Consider the following 25,916-nt stretch of genomic DNA (forward strand, 5'->3'; position numbering starts at 1 on the left):
CAGCCTTTTAAGAGGACTATTTGGCAATATGTAGCAAACTTTAAAAAAAAAAAATGCTCATACTTTTTATCCCAGTAGTACGGCTGCCAAAACTTTCTCTCTTGGGTACACTCACAAAGTATGCAGAGATTTATGTCCAGAAGTGGTCACGGAAAGGTCATGTGTGAGGACAAAGCCCACCACAGAGTCAGGCTCAACCAGTTCTGATCCATGTGTGCAATGGCGTCCTGATGCTGTAGAAATGAATGCCACAGAACAATGCGAGGTGACTCCACAGTGCTGGGAAGCCAGTGACAAGGCGCAAATAAGATTATCCACGTATCGTCAATTAAAAAAAATACCAGGGGCGCCTGGGTGGCTCAGTCGGTTAAGCATCGGACTTCAGCTCAGGTCATGATCTCATGGTTTGTGAGTCTGAGCCCTGAATCGGAGCTCAAACAGCTCAGAGCCTGGAGCCTTCTTCAGATTCTGTGTCCCTGACTCTCTCTGCCCCTCCCCCGCTCACCCTCTGTCTCTCTCTCTCTCTCTCTCTCAAAAACAAGCACTAAAAAAATTTTTTTTAAATACAGTGGGCATGCCTGGGTGGCTTAGTTGGTTAAGCACCTGACTCTTGATTTTGGCTCAGGTCATAAGCTCATGGTTCGTGAGTTCGGGCCCTGCATAGGGCTCTGCACTGACAATGTGGAGCCTGCTTGAGATCCTCTCTCTCCCTCTTCCTCTGCCCCTCCCCTGCTTGTGTTCTCTCTCTCTCTCTCTCTCTCTCTCTCTCTCTCAAAGTAAATAAACTTAAAAAAGCAATGTAAGCAATAGACAGGCATGGGATAAAACTATTCTGGAAACTGTTAACTGTGGCTACTTCTTGAGTGGGAGCAGCAGTGCAGAGACTCTTACATCTTGTGGCCTTCCATATATTATTTTAATTTTTTAATTTTATTGATTTTAACAGAGAGAGAGAATGGGGAGGGGCAGGGAGCGAGGGAGAGGGAGAATCCCAAGCAGGCTCTGCACTGTCAGCACAGAGCCCGATGCAGGTCTTGATCCCACGAACTATGAGATCATGACCTAAGCCGAGATCAAGACTGAGCCACCCAGGTGCCCCTATTATTTGCATTTTTAAAACTATATACATAAGTTATAGTCACATGTCAGTATATAATAATCACATATATTATACTTACATGGGTAAGGAAGGCTGACACGTGCCCATGGGAAATCTAGTGTGGGGTAGCGAGGCCTCTGAGCCTGCTTCTGCATGGCCCTATGACTTCTCCACAGACCACACTAAAGCAGTAGAATATTCTAGCATCACAGCAGAACCAAAGTGACAGGGTGGTGTGGGGGCAAGAAGAACTTAGATAACAATCTTGTTATTATTATCCTGCCAGGAGAGCTGCTGTGTGCCCTGGAAGTCTGTGGCTTTCCTGGCCCCATAGATCCCCAGAAATTGCCACCTCTCCCCTCATCCATGCCTTGAGATATTTGGTCACCACTATTGTTTTCTGTTCCACAGGCGATACCCCGGCTCTGACAGGACCATGCTACAGAGGTGGCAGGTACAGTGACCCCCTTAGAGGACCGGAGGTCTGGGAAAACCCTCTGGGCATGCAAATCAGAAAATAGCTCAGATCCCAGCAGTTGGAGAGACAAAGCAAGCATGTGGATGAATCAGAAGGGGTCTTATTTTCTAATTTATCAAAATGTCCCAAATATTTCCCTCAAAAGATCTCAGTGATCAAAAGCGATACCTGAGGCTTGGAGTCAGAGCTGGGTAGTGTATGTGTGCATATGTGTGTGTGTGTGTGTGTGTGTGTGTGCATGTACACATGTCCCATGTGCACGCACACGCTCCACCCATGCAGATATACACATATGTGTAAATGGACACAATCTAGAGGGGCACACACGTTCACTTCTTGTTCTGAGAAGACACATGTGATTCCCAGCTTGAATGGACTCACATTTGGCCTCTGGTTCTCGTGAAAGGCAGGGGCCTCAAGAAGGCCAGTCCTAGACATCATGTGGTAACAAGAAGTGAATGCTTGGTCACTCCTGTCCAAAATCCTTTTCCAACGAGAGGGTCAAGAGAGACTACAGAATGCGGGTCCCAAATAAGAGGTGGGTGGTTCATTCACCCATTGGCCTTGGTAAAGTTTTCCCAAATACAGTCCCTGATTCCACCTTGACTGTACGTTTTAAGGCCCTAAAAATGAGTGTTATCCCAATAGGCAGGGACAGAACAGAAAGTCTTCTTCCCAGAGGAAGACCGATCATTCAGCCTCTCAGCGAGGGCTTCTTTCTCTGTGACCGCAAGGTCCCCTCAGCTAATTTTTTTAAATCATAAAAAGGCCAGCAGTAAGTTTACCCACAGCATCTGTGCTCTTGTTTTAATCAACTTTTGAGTTTCACACCCAACAGTTAACTGAAAAGATGGCTTTATCCTGGGCTAGCGACTGCTGAGCTATATATTTTTTTTCTGGTTGACTTTGCTTCCTGAGTATATTCGCTTCAGTTCCCTTTGCAATTAGCACAGTCTCTGGGATCGGGCCTGGCTTGTGCACAGGGAGCAGTGGACATGTGTGCTGCCTGCTCTCACCCACACAGTGAGGGCTGCAGAAGACTAGGGATTGACCTCCCGTGGCCCTTAGGAAGATGCCAATCGTGTTTGCTTTATCTCTTCTTCGTCTCTTCTGGTAGAAAAGGGACATCAGCAATTTTGAGTATCTCATGCACCTCAACACCATGGCTGGAAGGACCTACAATGACTATATGCAGTATCCCGTGTTTCCCTGGGTCCTGGCCGACTACACCTCACAGGTACAGTATTCACATGGATGCTGTTCAAATGTCCTGAGGCTTTGTGACCGTGAAGACCAGAGCATACTAAATCAGCACGCAGAGCCCCCACTGCAAGGTTCAGTCCACCTGGCCCTGAGGGCTGCTCTGTGCTCGGCCCCTCACCCCAGAGGAGGCCTTTGGAATCTGGCTGCTTTGGTTTCTGTCTAGCCCCACCTGTGGGAAGGTGACCCCACATATGGGATGATCAACATGATGAGGACAGTTGCTAACATGTGCCCCAGAGGGCTTCCCGGCTGACTCACTGCTATCAAGGCAACTGATCCCCACCTGCTGAGACACTGCCATGGACCAACGCTAGTCCTTCAAGGGCAGTAGGCCATGGAACTTGTTCCTTGAATCAACACGTGTATTTGGGCGGGGGTGGGGGGCGCGGGTAGAGGAGTGGAGAGAGACAGAGAGAGACCCAAAGAGAAGAAATCACTGCCCAGTAGCCCGACCTCAGCAACTGAGATGTTGGTATGTAGATTTCACCCAGGATCTAGACTGAGACACAAAGGGTTGGGTAAGGCTGATGGCAATACCAGATAATTTCTGCTTCGGGCCTGTGTCCCTGGACCTCAGCAGGCAAGGGAGGGGAGGAGGACAGCTCGCATAGCTGGGTCAAGGTGATGTTGCTGGGAACGACCTGGCGATGAAGTTCTGTCCCAACCAGTTGAGCTCTGGCCGTCCAGAGGGTTGTAGTGTCTAAAGCACGGAAGGTGGCTGGGTCCTGTTCAGGCAAGCCCTGGCCAGTCCTGCCTAGGGGTGTTTGGATGGCTGATAGCCAGGCTTTGGGAGAGGGAGCCTCAGTCTTTTATGACCTCCCATTCCCGCTTAAGACACTTAACACAAAACTTTTCTCACCAGCCATATGTTGCCTTTTATTTTCCTAATGATCCACTTGGGGCTGAGGTATTTCAAAAATGAAACATGCAAACCCCAGCTTTAACTCACATGTTGCAAAGTGGGGGTTTACGAGCTCCTTTTGTTTAGCCCCAAATTTTGATTACTTACCCATATTTAATAATTGGGAGGTTTCTCCTAAAAAATCTGGATTTACACTATCTTTTGGAGAATCTGGAGATCTAGTGGCTATGAACCCCCATTCTGTCCTGGCAAAATCAGCAGTCGCTGGGCATGGGTCTCCACATGTGCCATCTATCTGTCATAGGGGTCTGAGAAGTGCCTGCTTCGCTTTGCCCCCCACCCCCTGGCTCTGCAGGTGTGAGATGGGGACTGGCCCTGCCTCCCTAGGGGGACTGCAGGTTCAAAGAACACTGCAGCTTCAAAGAAACACCTGCCTCCCTAGGGGGACTGCAGGTTCAAAGAAACACTTTCTATAAGACATGCAAATCCTGGGGAATGCATAGCTCCTCTCCTAACACATAGAACACCTCTGCTGAAAGCAAACATCTCCAAGGACACCTAGCCTTAAAAACTTCAGGTCTCCACTGCTGTGTATTATATTCCCTGGGGCAGGGGAAGGGACGACATTTCACTACCCGGAAGGGAGTGGGCTCTGGAAGAAATGAGGCCGTTCCTCACATCTCCTCCCCAAATGAGGACTTCTAACTTCCTAGAGAATCCATTTGATTCTAAGGAAGGACCGTGAACTACGGAAGCATCCTGCTCTCCTGTGAGGGCTGGAGCCAAGGGATACATAGACAACAGGGATTCTTTTGAAAGTCTCTTTTCAGTCACTGGTGGCGATGTTCTGATTTGGGTCAACTTGGAACAGGTTCAGTGTGAACTCAATCTTCCCCTCCTCTTATTTTCCATCTCTCCCCTATTAAGTCTTTGTGGATCACTGGCTCTGGGGCCATAAAACCCCAGCACGCCTGCTAATCACCAAAGGGGGGCCAGACCAAACGACAATAAACCAATAAAGAGAACTATAAAACTAAAGAGCGTGGCTCCTGAAGTCTCGCTGGGTCACAAGAGGGTCTGAGGGGAGTTAACTCCAGCCATACATCTGCCTTCTAGACATTGAACTTGACGAATCCCAAGACTTTCCGCGATCTCTCAAGGCCCATGGGGGCTCAGACCAAGGAAAGGAAGCTGAAATTTATCCAGAGGTTTAAAGAAGTTGAGAAAACTGAAGGTGGGTAGATCCCAGCTTGACTTTTTTCTGCAGTGTTTTTCATCTGAATGCTCTGAAATGATCCTTGGTAACTATTTAGGCTGTCCCTTAGCCTGGAAACAATTATGTTAGGCTAGAGAACAGCTCAAATCCACTGGCCTGCACCCGGGCTGTGTGGAAGAATCACCTGGGCCTGGGGGTGGGGAGTGTTAAAAATACTGATGTCTGGGCCCCAGCTCTAAAAATTCTGGTGAGGTGCAGCCGGGACTGAGAACTGCTGTGCTGAGAGCTGATACCTCCATACCCAGGGGCCAGCAGAGGCAGAGGGAGGTAGCATTCATTCAGCACTTTCTATATTCCTGGCACAGGCCAGCCTACGTGCAGAAATACAATGGCCCATTTCAAAGAGAAAGGAATTGAAACTTGGAGAGTTCAGGCAATGAGTTCAAGATCACAGCTTCTAAATGGCAGAGCCTGTATCTAGGCTCCAGAACCTAGTTCCCAAACTTTGTTCATCTGCATATCACCTTTACAATTTTTAAATTTTTTTTTTTAATGTTTATTTATTTTTGAGACAGAGACAGAGCATGAATGGGGGAGGGTCAGAGAGAGGGAAACACAGAATCTGAAGCAGGCTCCCGGCTCCAAGCTGTCAGCACAGAGCCCGACACGAGGCTCGAACTCATGGGCCGCTAGATCATGACCTGAGCCGAAGTTGGACGCTTAACGGACTGAGCCACCCAGGCGCCCCCACCTTTACAATTTTTGCCACATTCACATGCGTCTGGAACTCCTATTGCCTTAATTTTTTTCCTTAGACCTATTCACTTCTTAAACTTCAATGAATATGTAGTTTTTAAGTTTATTTATTGAGAGAGAGAGAGAGAGAGAGAGAGAGAGAGTGTGTGTGTGTGTGTGTGTGTGTGTGTGTGTGTGTGTATCAGAGAGAGAATCCCAAACAGGCATAGAGCCCGATGCAGGGCTTGAACTCACCAACTGTGAGATTATGACCTAAGCTGAAATCAAGAGTCGGACGCTTAACTGACTGAGCCACCCAGGAGCCCTGAATGTATTTTAAAAATAAATTTTTCTACCATGCATTTGATGCTAGCTACATTGGTTTGGTCAAACGCTTTGCAATAAATGTGTAATTTAAAATAAGAAGCAGCCATCCAGGAACCATGACAAGTTCCCTTGGGACCCAGAGGTGGCATACTTTGGAAAGGCTTATGGCCCAGAGGCCCTGTTTTTAGTGAGCAATTCTCAGCAGGAGAGGGAGGCTCCTGCTGCATCCTGCACAGCCCGTGGAGGCCTGCCTGGGACCCCTGCTCCGCATGGGACTGGCTCTCAGACTTGCTGGGGGCAGACGGGAGGATGTGGAAGGTTGGGCAAGCCCTTCTTGCCCTGCTGTTCCTCCGACTGCCAGGTGTTGCTAAGTTGTTTCCACAGAAGCAGGCCAGGAGAGTACTCTATCCCACTGGCTTTGGCCCCGTTCTCTCCCATCTCACTCTGGGTGTGCATTTGAGCTGCCCTTTGGGTTTGGGACCTCGTACCAGTTCCTGCAACCACCTCCCAGACAACTGTGACTTAGGGAACTCCTGCTCGGCACAAGGGAGGGCTTCAGGCCAGGCCTGGGGCTGGAAGCAAGATGACTGCGCAGTCATTGTAGGGAGCTGGTTCAGGCCTTTGCTGGTTGTGCTGCTGGGATCGTAGGCTTTCTAGGTACCCCTTAAGTCAGAAGACCAATGCACTGTCTCCCCATGAATCCTGACTACTGCCTTCCCAGAGCCTGGCTCTGCCCACATTCTTGAGAGTAGAACCCTGAGGTCTTGAGGGGTGCAGCTGAGGGTCTTGAATGTGCTTTTCACCATGGGTGGCTCCTGGCCAAATTATAATGACATCTGTGAGCAGAACCAAGGCTCCACTGGCCTGCAGGTGCTCTCTTGAGCAGGGCTTATGCTCGCTGCTCATGCCTGAGCACTGTAGAGCCTGTGTGTCTGTAGTCTGCCCCAGTCCAGGTGAGAAATCCATCCCAGGCATGTCCTTTCATTGCAGGAGACATGACCGCCCAGTGTCACTACTACACTCACTACTCCTCGGCCATCATTGTCGCCTCCTACCTGGTCCGGATGCCACCCTATACCCAGGCCTTCTGCTCTCTGCAGGTGAGTTCCTCTACTCACCCCCCCCCCAACACACACACGCACACACACACGCACACGCACACACCTATATCTCACCGACTAAGAGCTGGGCTTGGGTGAAATAGGGATCTCCCTGGTACAAATCCAGTCTTCAGCCAGTGATTCCCACTTGATGCTGGCTCCAGGATTCTGGACGGTCCAACCAAGGCAGGCTGCTCATTATCAGTGACACCTGCAATGTCTGCCCAGTAGTCTTGCAAAAAGACTCTAAAAATAAGGAATGAGAGATATGGGCAAAAACATACTTAACATAAGTAGGTTTTAGTGGAAAAGGAAGAGCAGAAAGCTTGAGGACTTCCTTGAAGGTAGGTGGTCAAAACTCGGAAAAATAAACACAAAGAAGGGAGAGTGAAAAGAATATCACTGTGACATCAGAATGCAGACAGCTATGCTAAGTACAGGTTGAAAGGCTTAAAAGGACAAAGCATTTGAATAAGGAGTAGCTGAACCAGAGAGAAACTAACCAACTTACCCACCCATAAACTAATAGATCATTCATCATGCCAGCTTAGGGTTGCCAGACTTCACAAATAAAAATACAGGATGCCCAGGTAAATTCGAATTTCAGATAAAGTGACTCCTACTAAAAAAATTATTTGTTGTTTATCTGCAATTTAAATATATATCTGGGCCTCCTTGTGTTTTCCTTGGTGGCCCTGTACACCGTGAGGTGAGCAAGTCTGGCTCTCGGTGGGTGGTGCTGTCCAAGGCAGGTGGGATTGCTGGGACAGAGTCCTTTGCAGGCAGCTGAGAAGTTTATTTTCTCCCTTTCCCTTCTGACCTTATCACTGGGATCCTGCTTCCCAGGTTGTCCCAGGGGCACAGTTTTTGACTGGGGAGAGCCACTGGGTAGCCCAGCTGCAGCCAGTTGGCTCAGTCAACTCCAAAGTGAATGCAGCACACAGCCCAAGTGTAAAGCCTCACCTGCTCTGGGCCTTACAAGTGTCCTATGGAGAGGAAGGCTCGAGCCATGGTGGGCAGCAGGCCACTGAAAATGCACAGACTTACTCGGATAGCAAAGTTCATCAGAGAGAAACCACGAGTATTCCAGGAACTGTGGTTTTTGGTCTGACCTCCCCAACAAGGTCGCTCTTGTGCTCAGGTGACCTTGCCCCTGAGAGACCAAAGGCTACCTTGGGTCAGCACTAAATCTAACTCCTGAGCCCCGGGCAGGAACGGGTTAGGCAAGGTCAAGGTGATTTCTCCCATAAGGAGCAAAATCCCTCCTGTCTGGTTTGTTGGCTCAGTGTTCGTTCTCCTTAAAGGCATGGATTGTCTAGACATTGTATAACCTCCTCTCCCTGGAAATTCACTCAAAAATAATAATAAGTGTGCTTCCCCTGAGCCTTTCTCAGGCAACAAGCATTTTAAGTAAGTTTGGTTTGGAGAACAAATGGTCCCAGAGCTCTAGCCCATGCCAGGAATCCCATCCAGATGTTGCTCATTAATCCACAAGAAGCAATGATCACTGTCGATGATGATGGTGATGCATGCCCTTACGGCATTCCCTCCAGGCAGTTCTGGATGCTTTAAAAGCTTTCTTTTGTCCCTTCAGCCTAATGCGCTAAATCCCCATCCCTACCTGTTACTAAGGGTCCTTTCAATGGAGAGGGGGCACAGTGAAATAGAAAAGGTGTCAGCTCTAAGATTTATACGCCAGCTCTACTGCTTAACAGATACAGAATCTTCTGCAAGTTATTTTACCCCTGAAAATGAGGGTTAATTATGCACAGCTCCCTGAGCAGTTGAGATTGAATAAGGAAATGGGGGTAAACCCCCTAGCTCAGGGCCTGACACTACGTAGGTGATCAATCACTGTTACTTCCCTTCTTCTCCCTGCAGTCAGCCAGATGTAGTGTGAACAAGCCTGAACTTGTTCAAGCTGGTCCCCTCTGGGCTAAGCTAACTCAAGACAGTCTGGACCACATAGAAGCATTCGGAGATGGCATGAGCCAGGTGAAACAGGTGTGCTGCGAACCCACAAAGATACTGGGTTAAGACCACTTTGAAGTTAGTCACGACTAGTTTGACTTTTTTTAAAAAAAAAGGTTTTTTTTTAATGTTCATTTATTTTTGAGGCAAGAGAGACAGAGCATGAGCAGGGGAGGGACAGAGAGAGAGCGAGAAACAGAATCCATAGCAGGCTCCAGGCTCTGAGCTGTCAGCACAGAGCCCGACGCGGGGCTCGAACTCCTCAATCGCGAAATCATGACCTGAACCAAAGTCAGGGCCGACTGAGCCACCCAGGTGCCCCTAGTTTGACCTTTTTAAGCTGATTTGGTCCGTTGGTGACCATATCAAACCGGTTTGAGATGGTCTAAACCAGTGCAAGATAGAACGGATTTTATATGCTTTTGGGTGGCACACATGTAGCCATGTTAGTTTCAGCCCTTTGACTCTTGCGTTGAAGTCCGATGTGAATCCCGGTTTTTCCTGGTTCAAATCTATCTGTGGCATGTTGGCCCATGTGAGTTGAAATCATTTAGGTTCTCCATGTGCGCTACTTTTAACTGACTCTTCTAGTGGGTCATAAGAAGAACCCACCATCTGCTTTTTCCTTAGAATAAAAGACCAATTTTAGCTCCCAAGGGAATGAGTGGAAGGCTACATCTGGAGGGAGGGGGAGGTGCACCTGGTTCTCCTTTGGGAATCTTAGGGCCTTCACAGACCTCCTTAGGAATGTTCTGGCATCTTCCTGAAGTCCAGCTCTTTCCTCTGGCCCACCCTGCCTCCTAGGGACAGGCTCATTTCTTCTCAAGAGACCTTTGTTCCACCCCTGTGTAGTGACAAGTAAACGAGCCTGATCATATTCTCAGTGACCTAGACCTCCATCCCCAGCATGGACCATGGGGTAGGGAAGACTACGAAAGGTGGAGAAGGTGCAGAATCCAGGCACGATTCTTTGTTTATTTATCTGGAGGGCAGGGAACCGAGGATGTTGGACATTTCCAGAGCCAGGTGAACATACAAAAGTCAGTATAAGAAGGTGCATGCTTCCCCCTTATGCATTAGGCCAACTCTGCCTCTTCCTAGTAGCATGAATAAGCCAGAGTGGCTTGCTTGCCCGCTTGATGGCTTGGCGAGGGTAGCACCTCTGGCGTGGGGAGCCATGTGTCCACGCGCTGCCCCCAGTGTGGGCTGGTGCACTATCAAGGGGCAAATGCAGCGTGTTCCTTGGGCTCCGTGTCCTGCCCCCTGAGCGGGGCTGTGGGCAGAGGCAAGGGCCCTCCCGCACAGCCTAGAACTGCTGTGCAGCATATTCTGATCCCCGAAGGTGAGGGGTGCTTTGTTCCCTTCATGTTTACGTCTCACTGACTTTGGGCTGGCCTTGGACTCGATGCCTTCCTCACTGTTGCTGTGTTTGGTTTTCTGCCTCAAACTCGGTATTCCAATGCTAGAGTCTTACGATCCAGAAAATACGGCAGATGGGTGGTACAACGGGAGCCGGTGCCGCAAGCCGGTTGTGTGCTGCTGACCCCACTCCCTTGCAGGTATGACGCCGCTGTCTGCCAGAGCTGGGGGCTTGGCTCCTGGGATGCTGTCATTCTCGGGCGCCTCACCCGCCTGGCGCCCGTGCCCGTGAGCCTCCGACAGTCGAGCAAGCGGGAGGCCAGGCCGCCGCCATGGCCGTGCCCTGTTCATGCCCTGACGAGAGTGCAGGTTGCACTGGGGCCGAGATGAGGCCAGCCCGGGCAGGGCAGAGCAAGGCAGCCACGCCCCAGCGAGGGCACAGTGGCCCCGCTGCTGCTGCTGTTACATTTAATAAGAAACTGAAATAAAGTACTGTGTTAATTAAGTCACAGCCCGTGTGAAGGCAGCTGTTACCAGCGGTGGGGAAGGGTTTTCTGAACCACCTGAGGCGAGATGGCTGGTGTTTGTGGAAGACATATGCTAACTGCAGAGAGAACAGAGAACCGCCCGGGAGCAACACCTGGGAACTCCGTGGGTGCAGGGCCGTGGGTCCAGGTGCACTTGTGTCCAAAAAAAGGTGTAATTATCATTATACTGACCTAACAAGGAGCATCAGAAAGGGCACATGTAATAGAGACAGGCAGACCTGGGGCAAAGTCCTGGCTCTGGAACTTTCTAATTGGTAGTGTTGAATAACTGAGCCTCTGTCCCCCACTCCTTTAAAATAACCTCTGACATGGTAGGTGCTGGCGATTAGGGGAGATACAGCGGGGGAACCCTTTGGCTGTTTCTTTCTTTTTTTTTTGATATTTATTTATTGAGAGAGAGGGCACAGGCGGGAGAAGAGCAGAGAAAGAGGGAGACACAGAATCCGAAGCAGGCTCCAGGCTCTGAGCTGTCAGCACAGAGCCCGATGCAGGGCTCAAACCCACAAGCCATGAGATCATGACCTGAGCTGAAGGTGGACGCTTAACTGACTGAGCCACCCAGGCGCCCCCCCCATTTGGCTGTTTCTAAGTGCTTTGTATATGTCCACCCTTGTCCCTGTAAGAGTAGGCAGCAGGTTTTTCAAAATGCCTTTGTGGGTTTTGTTTATTGAGTAAAGAGCCACATCCTACAGGAAGAAAAGCTAATGGCTTCTCTGGGGTCAGCCCACCCGCAGTCAAGAGCAAGGCTGATGAGGCAGCCCAGCTGGTACACAGGCTTTCCAAATTCGCTGCCAGACCTATAGCTCAGCTCACTGAGTGGGGTGTTAGAGACTGGCATCTTCCTCTTTTTTTGTTGTTAAAGTTTATTTCTTTTTGAGAGAGAAAGAGGGACAGCACAAGTGGGGGAGGGGCAGAGCGAGAGGGAGACACAGAATCTGAAGCAGGCTCCACATTGTCAGCACAGAGCCTGTCGTGGGGCTCGAACTCATGAACTGTGAGATCATGACCTGAGCCTGACCTGAGCATAAACTGAATGAGCCACCCAGGCACCCCAAGCCTGGCATTTTTCTGAAGCAGCCTGCAGAAGGTCAAGCCCAGCTCTCTCTCAACTGCACACATTCACCCCTGCATTTCTTTGGAGGTGGTGGTGTCTCCAAATTGCCCTGATGATGTTCTTGCTCTTTTCCTCCTGCCCCTGTCCCAGGACCCCACCCCTCCTCACTTTCCCCTATATCCCACCTTCTGCTTCCAATAACTTTTACAGTCTTTTTCTTCTTCTTTTGAGCCCCTGGTTACCTTCCCCAAGCACACTGAGGTCAGGGCCCAAGCCCAGGATTGCTCCTTTGTTCCTAGTCTGTGAAGGGAAAGGGGTGTAGGGGTGGGGCTCTGTGGGCATCTCTTCCTGTGTCCCTGGCCCTGTGGGAGGCACCTCACACACACATACGCACACTCACACTCATGTGCTCACACATACATATCTTCACAACTATAACAGTCACCCAAGGTTGTGGAGAAGAGTGTGGTAGACATTAAGACTTTGAAAAACTCACTTCTGTGGGGTGCCTGGGTGGTTCAGTCAGTTGTGTCCAAACCTTAATTTCGTCTTAGGTCATGATCCCAGGGTCATGGGATCGATCCCCATGTTGGCTTCCATTTGGGACACGGAGCCTATTTGGGATTCTCTCTCTCCCTCTCTCCCTCTCTCTCTCTCTCTCTCTCTCTCTCCATAATATAGATAACATGAGATGAGATGAGATGGGATAAGATAAGATAAGATAAGATAAGATAAGATAAGATAAGATAAACTCGCTGGTGTTCATAGTGTAAGTAATGCTGAAATTCCAGGCAAGTCCGCCTGGTTCCACAGCTAGGGTGCTCTCTTCTCTTGCTGCACACTGCCCCTTTGATGGACAAAGGACAGCTGCTTAGATCAACTGATGTGCACACAGCGTCCTGTAAGTGATTTGTTTACATGGGACACTTTTAAATTACTGGAAAGGACATCTGTCACAAGAATGGGTTGTCAGCCAGCTCATAAAACCAGTCCCATCATTTGGATGTGGCAGTGGGTTGATTTGGGTCAGTCCCATGCAAGAAAGGAAGAATAGACTTTCTATCATGTACAAATACCCCTGTGTAAGTATCCTTGAGTGCATGTAATTGCTGAACTTCCTGAGGGTGTTGGTCAAGAGTTGAATGGTTATTTTGCAACAGAGTTTCCCTATGCAGACTGGAGAATTTAAGAATGTAGCTATTGAAATGCTTACCCTGGGACACAGGTGCACACAGACTTCCTGGTCTCACACACAAGGAACACTCCTTTCAAGACTGTTTCCAGTTTTAATAGACATATCATAATCATGGACTTCTAATTTTAAATCATGTCCATTTCCAGCAGAAGTCCTTATTGTTCCTTTCTCTCCCCATTATTTTGTTTTCGATTTTGATTCGTCCTGGGTAGCAAAATTTTGCACCTCTTAACGTATTTTAATTGAGGAAAGATACCTAGGGTGATATTATTTTTGAGCCCTTTAAATATTTAGAATATCTTTCTGGCATCTTCATGAAGGAGTGATATCAGTTGGACATAAAATCCAAAGCCTGTAACTTTTGCCTCCGAAATCTCCAGCCTTGGCTGCCTTGCCTTCTAGCTTTAAAGTCACATGGGAAAAGTCTTCTGCCAATGTTAGAGGTTGTTCCTTCATAGATAATTATAATCTTACTATTGTTTTTTTCAGTATGTTGGATACACATAGGATTCATTGTTCTTGATATTCAAGAGTATCTGCAGAATCGATTTAGGAGCAAATCTTGGCACAGTAATTCTCTCTCATTCTTTTGTTTCCATCCAATCTCTAGACTTAATTTTGTTGTGGTTTTATTTTATTTTGTTTTGGGCTTTCCTGATGGCGGCACTCTGTAGAACTTCATGGTGCCTCTCTGCCTCGCTGCTTCTCTCCCTTCCTTTTTGCTACCTTCTCTTCCTTTTCTCCTTCCTTTCCTGAAAGTCTAGTCCTGGCTGGGACTCATTGCTGGAAGCCACCAGAGTTTGTATCAACCCACAGACTTATAGTACAAGAAACAAAGCAGCTGTACTTTTTCTTCTAGGGAATTTGGCATTTCTTTTGTATTGCAGAGGGGAGAAAACCCATTAATTTTGAAACAAATGTATGCAAATGCATTTATTAATATAGGAAATAGGAAAATCAGTTATTGCTTCCTTTATAAATAATACAGGCTTAAGTTTTAAAGATATTACTTTTGCTAAAATGCATTAGACAGCTGTGAAAAAAATAACATTTTTCTTTGTGGTAATATCTTTAACCAGATTTGTAGCACTAACAATATTTCCTATGTATATATTATTTTTATTTAATACAGGTAATCTTTTTATTACCAAATCATATTGTTTCTCAGGAGATTACCATCAGCACTCATAAAACTGCAAAAGGAATACAGGAGGACGAGAAGGCATCAATCTCCTGCAGATGTTAAGACTCGGGCTGCAGATTAAATATACGAAGCTCTTAATATGTTTCAATGAGCGACTTGTTAGGTGCAGATTTATTTAAAAGCTCTCCCCCTATTTTGTTTCCATTTCAATTTGAATCTGATGGTGGGCACCATCCCCTAACGTCCACCAAGAGCAAAGTGACCTTGGAGAAAAGCCATATCCTGAAGCTGCCCAGGTACCGTGTTCAATTGTGACTCCAGGAGCAACTGGCTTTCTCGGTGTCCCTGTCCATGTGCAGAGAATGACCCATGGATCTCAATGGATCCTCAGGTATGACTCGGAAAACCGATCAGACCACCAAGATGCCCAAGTGTGGCCTGCTTCAGGCATGTGGCAGACTGTCCCTTTGCAGAAGGAGCTGAGACCCCTTGCCCCACACGTCGTAGATCACGTTTGCCCCAGACCCAGGGATTCCCCCAATAAACTGGCACAAGGGCAAAGAAAGTATATCCTCTGGTGTTGCATCCATGGGTTTGACCTGGTTCTGCCATTCATTGCTTTGATAGCCTTGGGAAAACCAGTAAACTTTCAGGAGTCTCAGTTTTCTGGTCTGCAAAGTGGAAGTACAATTCCTTCCTCATACACCTGCTATGAAGATTAAGAACCATCCTCTCTGTTTGTATAAAGGACCTAACATAGAGTAGACTTGCCAAGAGAAAGCTTTGGCCCGTCTTTACCCTTCATCCACTGCTGTAGCTGCTTACCCAAAAGCTTCCCTAGGTAAATGCTGACAAGAAACCTCAGCCTCTGAAAAGTGAAGGGACCTGATGGGGGCACAGGAGGGCACCGTCCTTCTGGGTTCTACCCGTTTGTTCTTGGGCCACAAGAACTCTGTAGAAGTTGGCAGAAGGAGGAGGAGTTCTGGTTGAACAAAGGCCCAGCTTGATGGGGACAAGTGAACTATTCAATCCCAGGGAGGTGTTTTTGGGGTGACCCTAAACTTCAGGAGACATAAAGCCTGGATGTTCTTCCTCTTCCCAGCCCCAAGGCCACCTGGTAAATAAGGGTAACATCAACTAAAGAGATTTAATGATTCAGGTGAGAAGAGCAGGGAATCCAAGGAAAGAATTTGCTTTAAGTCTTCCTGGTCCAATGCTAGTTTCCAAGACCAGGATGCATCAGGCCACCTGTGGAAATGGGCCTTGGAACCAGGGCTGGCCGTGGAGAGCATACAGACATCTTGACTTCACGGACCGGCTTCCGGTCTCTGGGAGGCTGGTGTGCCTCCAGCTCTTCATCCTCAGACCTGTTGTCTCTTGTCAGGCTGTTCTGTTAGATGTCAGCCGGGCCCTGACCTAGCCTGCTTTCTTCTGCTTCTGCTCCTGGCCTTGGCCTTGCCTCTCTGCCCGGAACACTCTGCCGTCTTCTCTCTCACCAGGCTTGCAAACTCACCAGGGGCCGGCTCCTCCAGGAACCTTGGAATCCCCACGTGGTATGGCTGGCCCCCTCTCTGGGGTGTAGTGGGGTCTTTGTATCCTGTCTGTGCCTGATTCAGAATGGGCCCTTTGCAAATGTGGGGAATGGGCAGAAGCAAGACCCCGGTTTTCCTGTCTCTGATCTGAGCCCAGCTCTGGGGAAGCCCGTTGTGCAAGGGTCCGGAGAATGGCTGAGTGAATAGATGCACGACGAGCCCATGGCACGCATGCAAGGATGGTTGAACAAACATGTATGAACGTGAAAGGAAAGAAAGCTTCCATGGCGGAACCTGTGCCTCAGTGGCAGAGCAGACGAGTGAGGCACACACAGGCAGTGCCCACACAGTCTGAGTTCTCACTGCACACCAGTGATCACGTTGGCCCCTTTTCCTCGCAGGGTGGAAGCTTTGATGTGGCAGACAGAATGTTCCACAGCGTACAGAACGCGTGGGAGTCGGCCTCCAGAGAGAACATGAGTGACGTCAGGGAGCTGACTCCAGAGTTCTTCTACCTCCCCGAGTTCCTAGTCAACTGCAATGCTGTGGAGTTCGGTGAGTGGAGGCCGGGGTGTGGCCAGGGTGGGCTGGGCAGTGCAGGGAAGCCCCTGAAGCTCATCAGTAATGACTAATTTCATCAATATCTTTGCTGAGCAACTGGACGAACAGGTCCTGCACCAGACCAGCGTGGTTGTTGTGAGGTCTCCCCTCCATGGCAGCACTCAAAGGCGAGGTGGGAACCAAGGAAGGACTCTGGGCCCCAGGCTGCTCTGAGCCCTGGCCCCACTCACGATCCTTCCTGTGGGCTGTCCCCAGGCCTCAGGCTACAGTGAGATGCCCTGCTAACAGCCAGTTCTAGCACTGCCCTACTACGTGACCTTGGGCAAGCCTCCACCCCTCTGTGGCCCTGTTTTCCTCCGTGGCCCACAAATGGGTTACCCTGGACTCCGTGAGTTGGACCCAGAGAAGCTGGGCCTCCTGGGACGGATTTCTTGCTAGATGGCATGTAAGGGTGGTTGTGTGGGGACGCTGGTGGCTTCTCCTCTTTCCTGTGCTTTGGGCCTCACCCCAGGATGAACTATGCCTTCTCACTTACTGGTTCAGAAGAGCAACAAAAATTTCAGGAAGCCCCAGCCAGCAGGCCCCCAGTGACTGTGTGTGTACCTTGGGAGAGCTCCGCTGCAGATATAAGGGTGACTTGTGGAAGGGGACGTGTGGTCAGAGCCCGGGGCAGAGGGTGGGCGACTCTCCCCACAGAGGAAAAATGATGGGGTCACTCCCCCTGTGGAGGGCACTCGTGAACTGTCACGAGCACACACCTGTGCTCCGGAGGTCCCCTTCCTCGGACCCTCCTTCCTCCAAACAGCACACAGGGGCATGCACCTCGAGCCAGGGCAGGGGCGGATGCCAGGGGGCGGGGGGTGGGGGGCGGGCGAGGGCGAGATGCGGCCACTGCCCTGGGTACTCACCTCTTCTGCTGTGTTTTGGGGCCAGAATACCTGTGGGGCATTGAAAACATGCCCAGCCCAAGCCCACACTCAGCAAGTTGGACCCCGTGGGACTCGGTGGCCTGAGCAGTGTTCAGAGTCTCAGATGTCTCACCTGCATCTGGGATGAGACCCTGACAGACATGAAGGGCGTTTCCCACAAGATGTGGGGAGCCCCATGAAAGGAGTCAGTCAGGGACGGAAGCCAGCCTGGGGTGAGGACGGTGCTCGAGGGACAGCACCACTCCTGCCCTGGAAAGGAAGATGAGGCTCTCCGCAGAGACGGACAGGAGCTCAGCTGCCGAAATGACACACGTGCCAATGACCAGGTGTCCTCAGGGAAGTCAGGAACAAGGGGCTATTGAGCACCTACTGTATGCAGAAACTTTTTCAGGCATTGGGGATTTAGTTGGGCCTCCTGGGACAGATTGTCCCGAAGGTGTTTACATTCTGTACGGGGATGAAGGAAGGGATAGAAAATATAGACAAATAAGGAAGCAAAATACTGTCTGATGCTGAGAATTTTTACGAGGAAACGAGGTAGGAAAATGGTTCAAGAGTGACTCAGAGGGCCCCGTGTTATGCTGGGCCCCAGGAAGGACCGCCTGAGTTGGTGACAGGTGAGCTGAGACTGGATGGTAAGAAAAGCCACATCAGGCACAAATCTGTAGGCTAGAGAGAGGAGGAGAAGGTTTTATTCTTGTTGCACCGTGAAGGCCCTGCAGCGTTTAAGCAAGACCATAATTAGTATTTACTGGGCGACCATCGTCTGCCTGGAGTTTTTCTGAGCACATTGTGAGCATTTCTCTACCAGCCTTGGGTGGAGAGGGGGGAGGTTTGGTAACAGGTAGGAAAAGTGAATCCCAAAGAGGTTAAGCAACACGCTCAAGGTTGTGCAGCTAATGGGTAGGAGAGAGACTTGGGCTTGGATCCAGACTCCTCTTTCTAATGTCTGGGGAAGCTGCCTCTAAAAAACCTTGCTGTCCTCACTTTAAAAATGGAGAGAAAATGCATAAATTATAACGTTAAATGAAGATTCAATAAGATGATGTGTGCCAAGCACCTAGCATAGTGCCCTGGAATAGTTAGGTGCTCAAAATACGATAGCTTTTACTGTTATTGTTATGATCTCCTTACTGTTTTAGCAATGGATAAAAAGCGCCCAGATGAAAAGGTAGAGAGTAGCAGGAAGGAAGACATACAAACAATGACGACACTACTGTCATTTTATAGGACTTGTGAGTCACGCACAAACCTGTCTGGGAAGTAAGGAGGGTCTTATGGATGGCTGAGGTCTTGGAGACCAAGAAGGAATATTCCAAGCAGATAAGGGTGGGGACACACAGACAGAAGAAGCAGGAAGCAGTAAGGCCTGTGCAGGACTGATCTACGTGGAATCAGCAGTCCTGGACAGCACAGTGTGTGTATCCCCTGGTTGTTAGCCCAGTTCGGGCTCCCATTTACCCAAAGTCCTGTTGTTTCTCACCCCACTCAGGCTGCATGCAGGATGGGACAGCCCTGGGGGACGTGCAACTCCCTCCCTGGGCTGATGGGGACCCTCGGAAATTCATCAGCCTGCACAGACAGGTGAGTTGACCAGGGTCACACCAGAACCCCTGGAATCCTGAATAAAGACCGCAGTATCCTCTCAATCTCCACGAAGGCTTTCTTTGCAAGCAGAGGGCTAATGACAAGCACTTCTGGGGCTCTTAGGTCCAGAGAGCTCAAAGAATGTGCTAGGCTCCATGCTCCAGGTTAACAGGAAAAAGCTTGTGTTCTGGGCTCTGGAGCAGGGAATGATGGAAAAGGAGTACAAGAGAACATTTCGAATTGATGTAAAGGTCCTGTATCTTGGTTATGGTGGTGGTTACATGATTGAATGCATTTGTCAGAACACATTGAGCGGTCTGTTTAAAATGGGTGAAATTTGGGGCGCCTGGGTGGCGCAGTCGGTTGGGCGTCCGACTTCAGCCAGGTCACGATCTCGCGGTCCGTGAGTTCGAGCCCCGCGTCGGGCTCTGGGCTGACGGCTCAGAGCCTGGAGCCTGTTTCCGATTCTGTGTCTCCCTCTCTCTCTGCCCCTCCCCCGTTCATGCTCTGTCTCTCTCTGTCCCAAAAATTAAAAAAAAAAAAAAAAAAAAAAAAAAAAAGTTGAAAAAAAAAAAATGGGTGAAATTTATTGTGTGTAAATTGTACCTGAAAAGAAAAAAAGAATCTGTGGTGGGCCTGACTGGTAACAACAAAGCCATACCTTTTCCTCTCTCCTTCTCCCTTGGCGAGGAAAAAGTTCTTCCCTGGTTTATCCTTGCCTCCGGAAATGTAGTAATGGTAGTCATCTATCCCACAAGTCACTGGTCTTGCGTAGTTGGACCAGAAATGAACTTGACCTTTAGGTGGCAGCAGCCCTCTGCTAAGATGTTCTCAGAAAAGTTATTGGCTTGGAGTGAGTGAGCAGGTTCACTCTACAGGCCCGACTGCAGATGCTAATAGTCTAGTGGGGAGACAGCTTGATTAAATAACCACACGAATAAGAGGGAAATTATAACTTCACAAAGTGCTACACAGGATAGACATTAAGTGCCATCAGATGTAGATTAGAGGTGTGACCCAGGGGAACTGGGTGGTAACAACAAGGGGGAGACCTCTTTTGGTGGAGTAAAGATTAAATTAGAGTGGGTTAGGATGTTAACGATCAATGTCATTGAAAACATCAGAGTAGGAATCTCTGAAAATCTTTTACTCCATAAAAGCAATAAGAATCATGGCAAAGATTGTCACAACAAACTTTTCAGAACCCTTGAAATTAACCAGAAGCTTGGAAAGATCAGGAGAGTATTCCTTTGAGGAAAAAAATGACTGAATCTTTGTAAGAATAGCAAGCTTTGGATGTTTTAACTTAACACTATTCTCATTTCTCCTCTTCAGCTCCATAGTAGCCTTGAAAACCAATAGCCCACAATAACAGTGGACGCCAACAGCCTAGGAGTCCATTGGAAGGGGAAGAATGGAGTTGGCGCTCCTTCAAAACCCCATACCCAGAGAACTGTCATTATTTGACCTGTCAATGGTTTCCTGAAAGACCCCACCAGCAAGGCTGTCTTTATTTGACCTCAGAGCCTGCATAATGCAAAAGCCTTTACTTTAGTGGCATTTGTGAAAAAAGAAACCAGAGACAATTGTTTAACACTCTTGCTTCCAGAGGCAGTGGATATAATTGGGAAAACAATAAGCTAACCAAAAAGCCTAAGTGGAAAAACTAGGGAATGAGGTCTTTATAGGAGGCCTTGAAAAAACTTCAAAATATTCCTGGAACCTAGAAGAACACACACATCCGTAGGGACGTTTTCATGCATAACTCTGTGTTCATGCTTCGAAGGGCCTAGCCTTCACTTCTGGCCAACAGTGAGGCTCTGTGCAAGCAGGATATGAGAGGTAAAGGCAGTGTTTACCAGGCAGCTGCTGGCTCTGAAGCCATGCCCTAGCATGCACACAGAGCCCCTCCCTGGACAAAGACTGTAAGACTTACTGGTTCTAGGCATTTAAAGAAATCTTTATCCAGTCAGAAGATGACCATTAAACTAACAGAGGAGAGATGTTAGTGGCCATCTACACCACCACCACCACCACCAACAAAAAACAGACTTTATAGAACTAGTTCAGTAAAGTCACTAAACAAACAACAACAAACAGTAACAATAGCAACAAACCCTGGGGAAAGAGGAACATCTGATTTCCAGAGTTGACACATCATATTATCTAAAATGTCCAGTTTTCCATAAAAATTATGAGACATACAAAGAAAAAGAAAGTGTGACCCATACAGAGGGGAAAAAAAGCAGTCAACAGAAACTGTCCCTGAGGAAGCCTAAACTTTGGACTTCTTAGACAAAGATTTTCAATCAGCTATTGTAAATATGTTCAAATAATTAAAACCACATTTAAAGACCTAAAGGAAAGTATGACTGTGATGAAAATATAAATAAAGACATAGAAATTGTGCAGAGGAACCAAATAGAAATTGTGGAGATGAAAAGCACAGTAACTGAGATGACAAATTCACTAGAAGTGATCAATAGCAGGTAGAAGAAAGAATCAACAAACTTGGAAGATAGATCAATTGGGACTATCCAGTATGGGGAACAGGAGGAGATTATGAAGAAAAATGAACAGAGCCTAGGCACCTGTAGAACACCAACCTACCCAAAATGGAAGTACCAGAAAGAGAGGAGACAAAGGGGTACAAAGAATATTTGAAGAAATAATGTTCACAAACATCCCAGTTTTGATGCAAAGTATTAATTTATACATCCAAGACACCCAATAAATTCCAAGTAGGATAAACTCAAAGAGATCTGCACTTAAATACATCATAATCAAACTTTTGAAAAGGAAAGTCAAAGGAAGAGTCTTGAAAGCAACAAAGCATTCATGACTTACAAGATATCTTTGATAAGATTAACAGTTAATATTTCATCAGAAATCATAGAGGCAAGAAGGCAGTGGTATGAAATATTCAAAGTGCTCAAAGACTATCAGCCAAGAATTTTATAGCCAGCAAAACTATTCTTCACAAATGAAGAAATTAAGACATTCACAGATAAATAAAACTAAAAGAATTTATCACTAGCAGATCTGCCCTACAAGAAATACTAAAAGGAGTTCTTTATCCTAAAATAAAAGACAGTAACTCAAGTCCATGTGAAGAAATAGAGGAAATGAATGATAATAAGGAAACAGAAATGATAAGGTTGGGTAATGAAAACCCTTGTTGTGAAGGAGAGAATAAAGACAGAGAATAGTACCTGGAGGAGATGGAAAGTTGAGGAAATATTACGGTGTTCTTTTTTTTTATTTTAAGAAGCAAGTTTAAAAGGTAGTGGGAAAGAGAGGTTGGGTGTACAAGGAAAGGAATAATACATTCTTGAGAAAGCAGGAGTATTTGGAATCCAAACCACAGGTAGAGGGTTAGCTTTAGATAAAAGGTGGGTCAGATTCCTGAGTTAAGTAGGAGGGAAAGCAGTCAGGGGTTGCAGATGAAAGTTAGTTTATATGTATTGTCACAAAGATGTGGGAATTTCCAACTGGTGTCTGTGCTTTTCTCTGGAAAGTAGGAGGTATGGCCGGTGGCTGAAAATAGACAGTGGAAGAGGGTCACAGGTAAGGAGAGAGTAGGAAATGTGAACTAGTCATCTTAAGTGATTAAGCATGAGTTGACTAGAGAAACATTCCTAGGTTTTCTGGCAATGTTCAGTGTGCATTTGAAATTGGTGACCAAAGATTATGGGATAATCAGTGTGCCCTCTTGTGTGATGACACTCTGGTGTAAGCACGAAGACAGAAAATATTTGAGTTGGTTCAGAGTGCTGTGAAAAGACAGTACACACAATTCAATAGCATAACAAGATGCATTGAGCAGAATGTTATTGAAATGATAAACTGCTAAATCTAAGCTGCATCAGGGTGTTGCTGAAGATAAGGGAGTGTTGATAGATTGCAAAGAAGTAAAAGAGGGAGGAGACTAGAAGTTTTGACAAAGCAGAAGAATAGTCTTAGGGAGTAGTTAAATGATCAGCAAGGCGAAGAGGTGGCTTTCACCAACAGGGATGTTTGAATGAGAGATTCTGAAGAGAGAGCACTTATGGATACTGACATGAGTTAAGATGTGTCTGTAGGAGTAAGTAGCTTTAGGAGTGGAGGCAAAGTCATTGGAGAAGTATCACTTAAGGAACTGAGATGTGAAATGTTGAAATCAGTGAGGGAGAAGAAGGGAGGGCATGACCAGGAGTCACCATGTTTGATGAGTGAGACAAAGAGTTGGCAGATGGCAGCAGTGATGATGAGGAGGGGGGCAGAGTTCAATTTCGTAAACCACAGAGGAGCAGACTGTTCTTTTAGCAAGAAGGTAGAGGAACAATGGTCCGCAGGTGGCGATGTGGATCAGGGAGGACACCAACACCACCTCCAGGCCCCAAGACACATGGCATGTAACTCAGCAAGCAGCTGCCACTGGAATCTTGGGGAGAGCCAGGCTTCATCTAAAGAAAGGAGGTGGAAAAGATGCTCTAGAAGAGCTTAAAGATATGGGCTATGTGTTGGTTATAGTGATAGGAAAAAATGTCCAGAGGAAAGGTCAGATGTCCTGGCCTGTGGCCTTCTTGAAGCCACTTTGGCCATATACCTCAGAAAACTAATGTGGCATGTCCACCCAGAGGATCAATGAAGGGGTGCTTAGACAATCCCAAACGAATGGCTTTGGGTCTGGGGACCCAGCCCTGAAGTTGGGCTCTGCTTAGCAGATAAAAGTGCCATCTTTCAGGTGAACTGGGAAATCTACATACTGGCCCACATTTCCTCTTGCTCATGTGTGGCAACTGTTGAGGAATATTGCCAACCTGGGTGCCCTAATCTGAGCTGGCATTCATCTGGGCTGTACCCGTGCAGGATGGAGCATGCTTGGGCACCCCCGCTAAACTTCTTTGTGCTTCCTGTCAGATGGCACCTTTAGTTGAAGAGAGATATTGCTGACTTTCAACAGGAGCCGTGTTCCTGAGTGGGCTGAGGTTTAGGTCCCATTCAGAGGATGTAAGCTCAGAGTAATTCTTCATGGCTGAGTCTGGAAACTCTTCTGTCTACCTTCCTTGGAGATGGGAAGGCTGCACATGGGCAGATGTTCCTCAAGGTCATCATAGACTTACCCTTTAGGTGTGTGGATGAAATGCTCTTGCCCATTGCATGCTTTGGACTGGACAGAAGTGCCCCAGTCAGGGAAGCTCACATTCCTGGGGACTGAGTTGTCTCTCAAAGGTAGATTCTATCCTTTTCTTTTCAGATATGATTGAGAAAGAGCTTCATACCCAATATGTCAATAATTTCTAGGTACTTGGGTGCAGTGAGATGTGCTCAGTGAGGTTGGATATCCCCTGTGGGGTTCTGAGGCCTGGGAGTCGGGGACTGAGACAGTAGGTTCAAAAACCACACCTGAACTTGCCCCAGAAGTGGGGTAATGATATCTACCAATGAAAGGTGGTGTTAACGGGAAGAGACAATACACATCAAACCCCAAGCCAGTGCCTGGCACCTTGTAGGTGCTCAGTGCCATCACTGTAGTCAACATTATTACATGGAGCTCGCTCTGCACCAGCCGTGGACACAAACCAAACCTCACATAATTCCACAGAGAAAGTACAGTTCTTGTCCCCATTTTTTAGAAGAAGAAGATGAAGAAACTGAGGACATAGATGTGAAGGAATATCTATGGCAGTGCTGGGGTCCAATGTGCTCCAGAGCATGTTCGCCTACCTGGTATACTTAGTTTCAAACTCCTGACGTCTCTGGTCAGAATCAGCTCTCCCTTTTTCTTATATCGAGATCAACAGGACCCCAAGACTTATTTTCAGTCTGGTCTCTTCCATTTAGATATCAATGCAAGACAGGTATTCCGCGCCTCCTGGTTATATCATAGAGTGAATGCACTAGGTGATTGGGAACAGTTAGATCTGTTTTCCCACTAGCTGGAGGCCAGAATTGGGTGGTCCTTGGGTGGCCTGTATGTCTGCCCACTTAGTGCTCCTCAAACTCTGGGAGATGTCACATCTTTCCTGATGCATCTGTGCCCTCCTGATCTGTGCAGAGGGCTCACAAGTCCAAGGGAGACCTGCATTTTTCATGCTCTTTGGGTTTTGGTTCCAGGCTCTGGAAAGTGACTTTGTCAGTGCCAACCTCCACCACTGGATAGACCTCATTTTTGGGTACAAGCAGCAGGGGTCAGCCGCAGTAGAAGCTGTTAATACCTTCCACCCCTACTTCTATGGTGACAGAATGGACCTCAGCAGCATCAGTGACCCTTTGATCAGGAGCACCATCCTGGGGTTTGTCAGCAACTTTGGACAGGTACCCAAACAGGTACAGTATCCGTGTTGTTAGTCTTGCTTTCTCAGAAGAGTGTATGCACTGTAAGCTTTGAAGTGATAGTGAGGACATTTTCTCCTGGATAGGAACAAGAGAGAGGGCTGGGGATGGGAAATGGTCTTCCTACACTCCTCAGTATTGGGGCTTAGCCCTCTGTTACCATCTGGTGTTGATGAAGGTGATGACATCATTAACGATACAGTGAACATCCATTCACCTGTGATATATGTAATGGACACTACAATAAATCCACAGGATTTAATTTTCTATATGTGTGTCTAGCTACAGAGCTGTTGTGGAGAGCCAATGAATTAAGACCTCAAGTGCGTGAAACACCTGAAATATAATGGGCACTCAACAAATGGTAGACATTAGTGTGATTCCCTCATTGAATCCCCTCATAAGCTCTGGGTATAGAAATTATTCTTTTACAGATCAGGAAGCTGAGGCTCAGAGAGTCTAAATAAATAACTGGCCTACGATTGCACGTTAGCAGATGACAGAGGTAGAGTTCTAGCCCCGTCTGGTTGGCCCCAAAGCCATATTGCCAACAGTGCGACAGTATCTAAGTTCTGCCCTCGGGGCCTCTGGTGAAATTGCAGGGGTCTCATGTGGGCCTTTCGCTCCACCAGCCCCAC

General features: G+C 47.7%; 1 protein-coding gene across 5 annotated transcripts in view; it reads left to right on the forward strand.

The window, feature by feature from the left end:
• WDFY4 (WDFY family member 4) overlaps positions 1-25,916 on the forward strand; it is a 298,336-nt gene that overhangs the window by 248,193 nt on the left and 24,227 nt on the right. For all 5 annotated transcript variants that reach the window (XM_049645343.1, XM_049645342.1, XM_049645345.1 and 2 more), the window contains 7 exons: positions 1,511-1,553; positions 2,695-2,814; positions 4,819-4,936; positions 6,971-7,080; positions 16,285-16,438; positions 18,866-18,957; positions 25,060-25,272. In XM_049645343.1, coding sequence (XP_049501300.1) covers positions 1,511-1,553; positions 2,695-2,814; positions 4,819-4,936; positions 6,971-7,080; positions 16,285-16,438; positions 18,866-18,957; positions 25,060-25,272 — 850 coding nt within the window. The remainder of the gene's footprint in view (positions 1-1,510; positions 1,554-2,694; positions 2,815-4,818; positions 4,937-6,970; positions 7,081-16,284; positions 16,439-18,865; positions 18,958-25,059; positions 25,273-25,916) is intronic.

Source organism: Panthera uncia, chromosome D2 (assembly GCF_023721935.1).
Source record: "Panthera uncia isolate 11264 chromosome D2, Puncia_PCG_1.0, whole genome shotgun sequence".
NCBI lineage: Eukaryota > Metazoa > Chordata > Mammalia > Carnivora > Felidae > Panthera > Panthera uncia.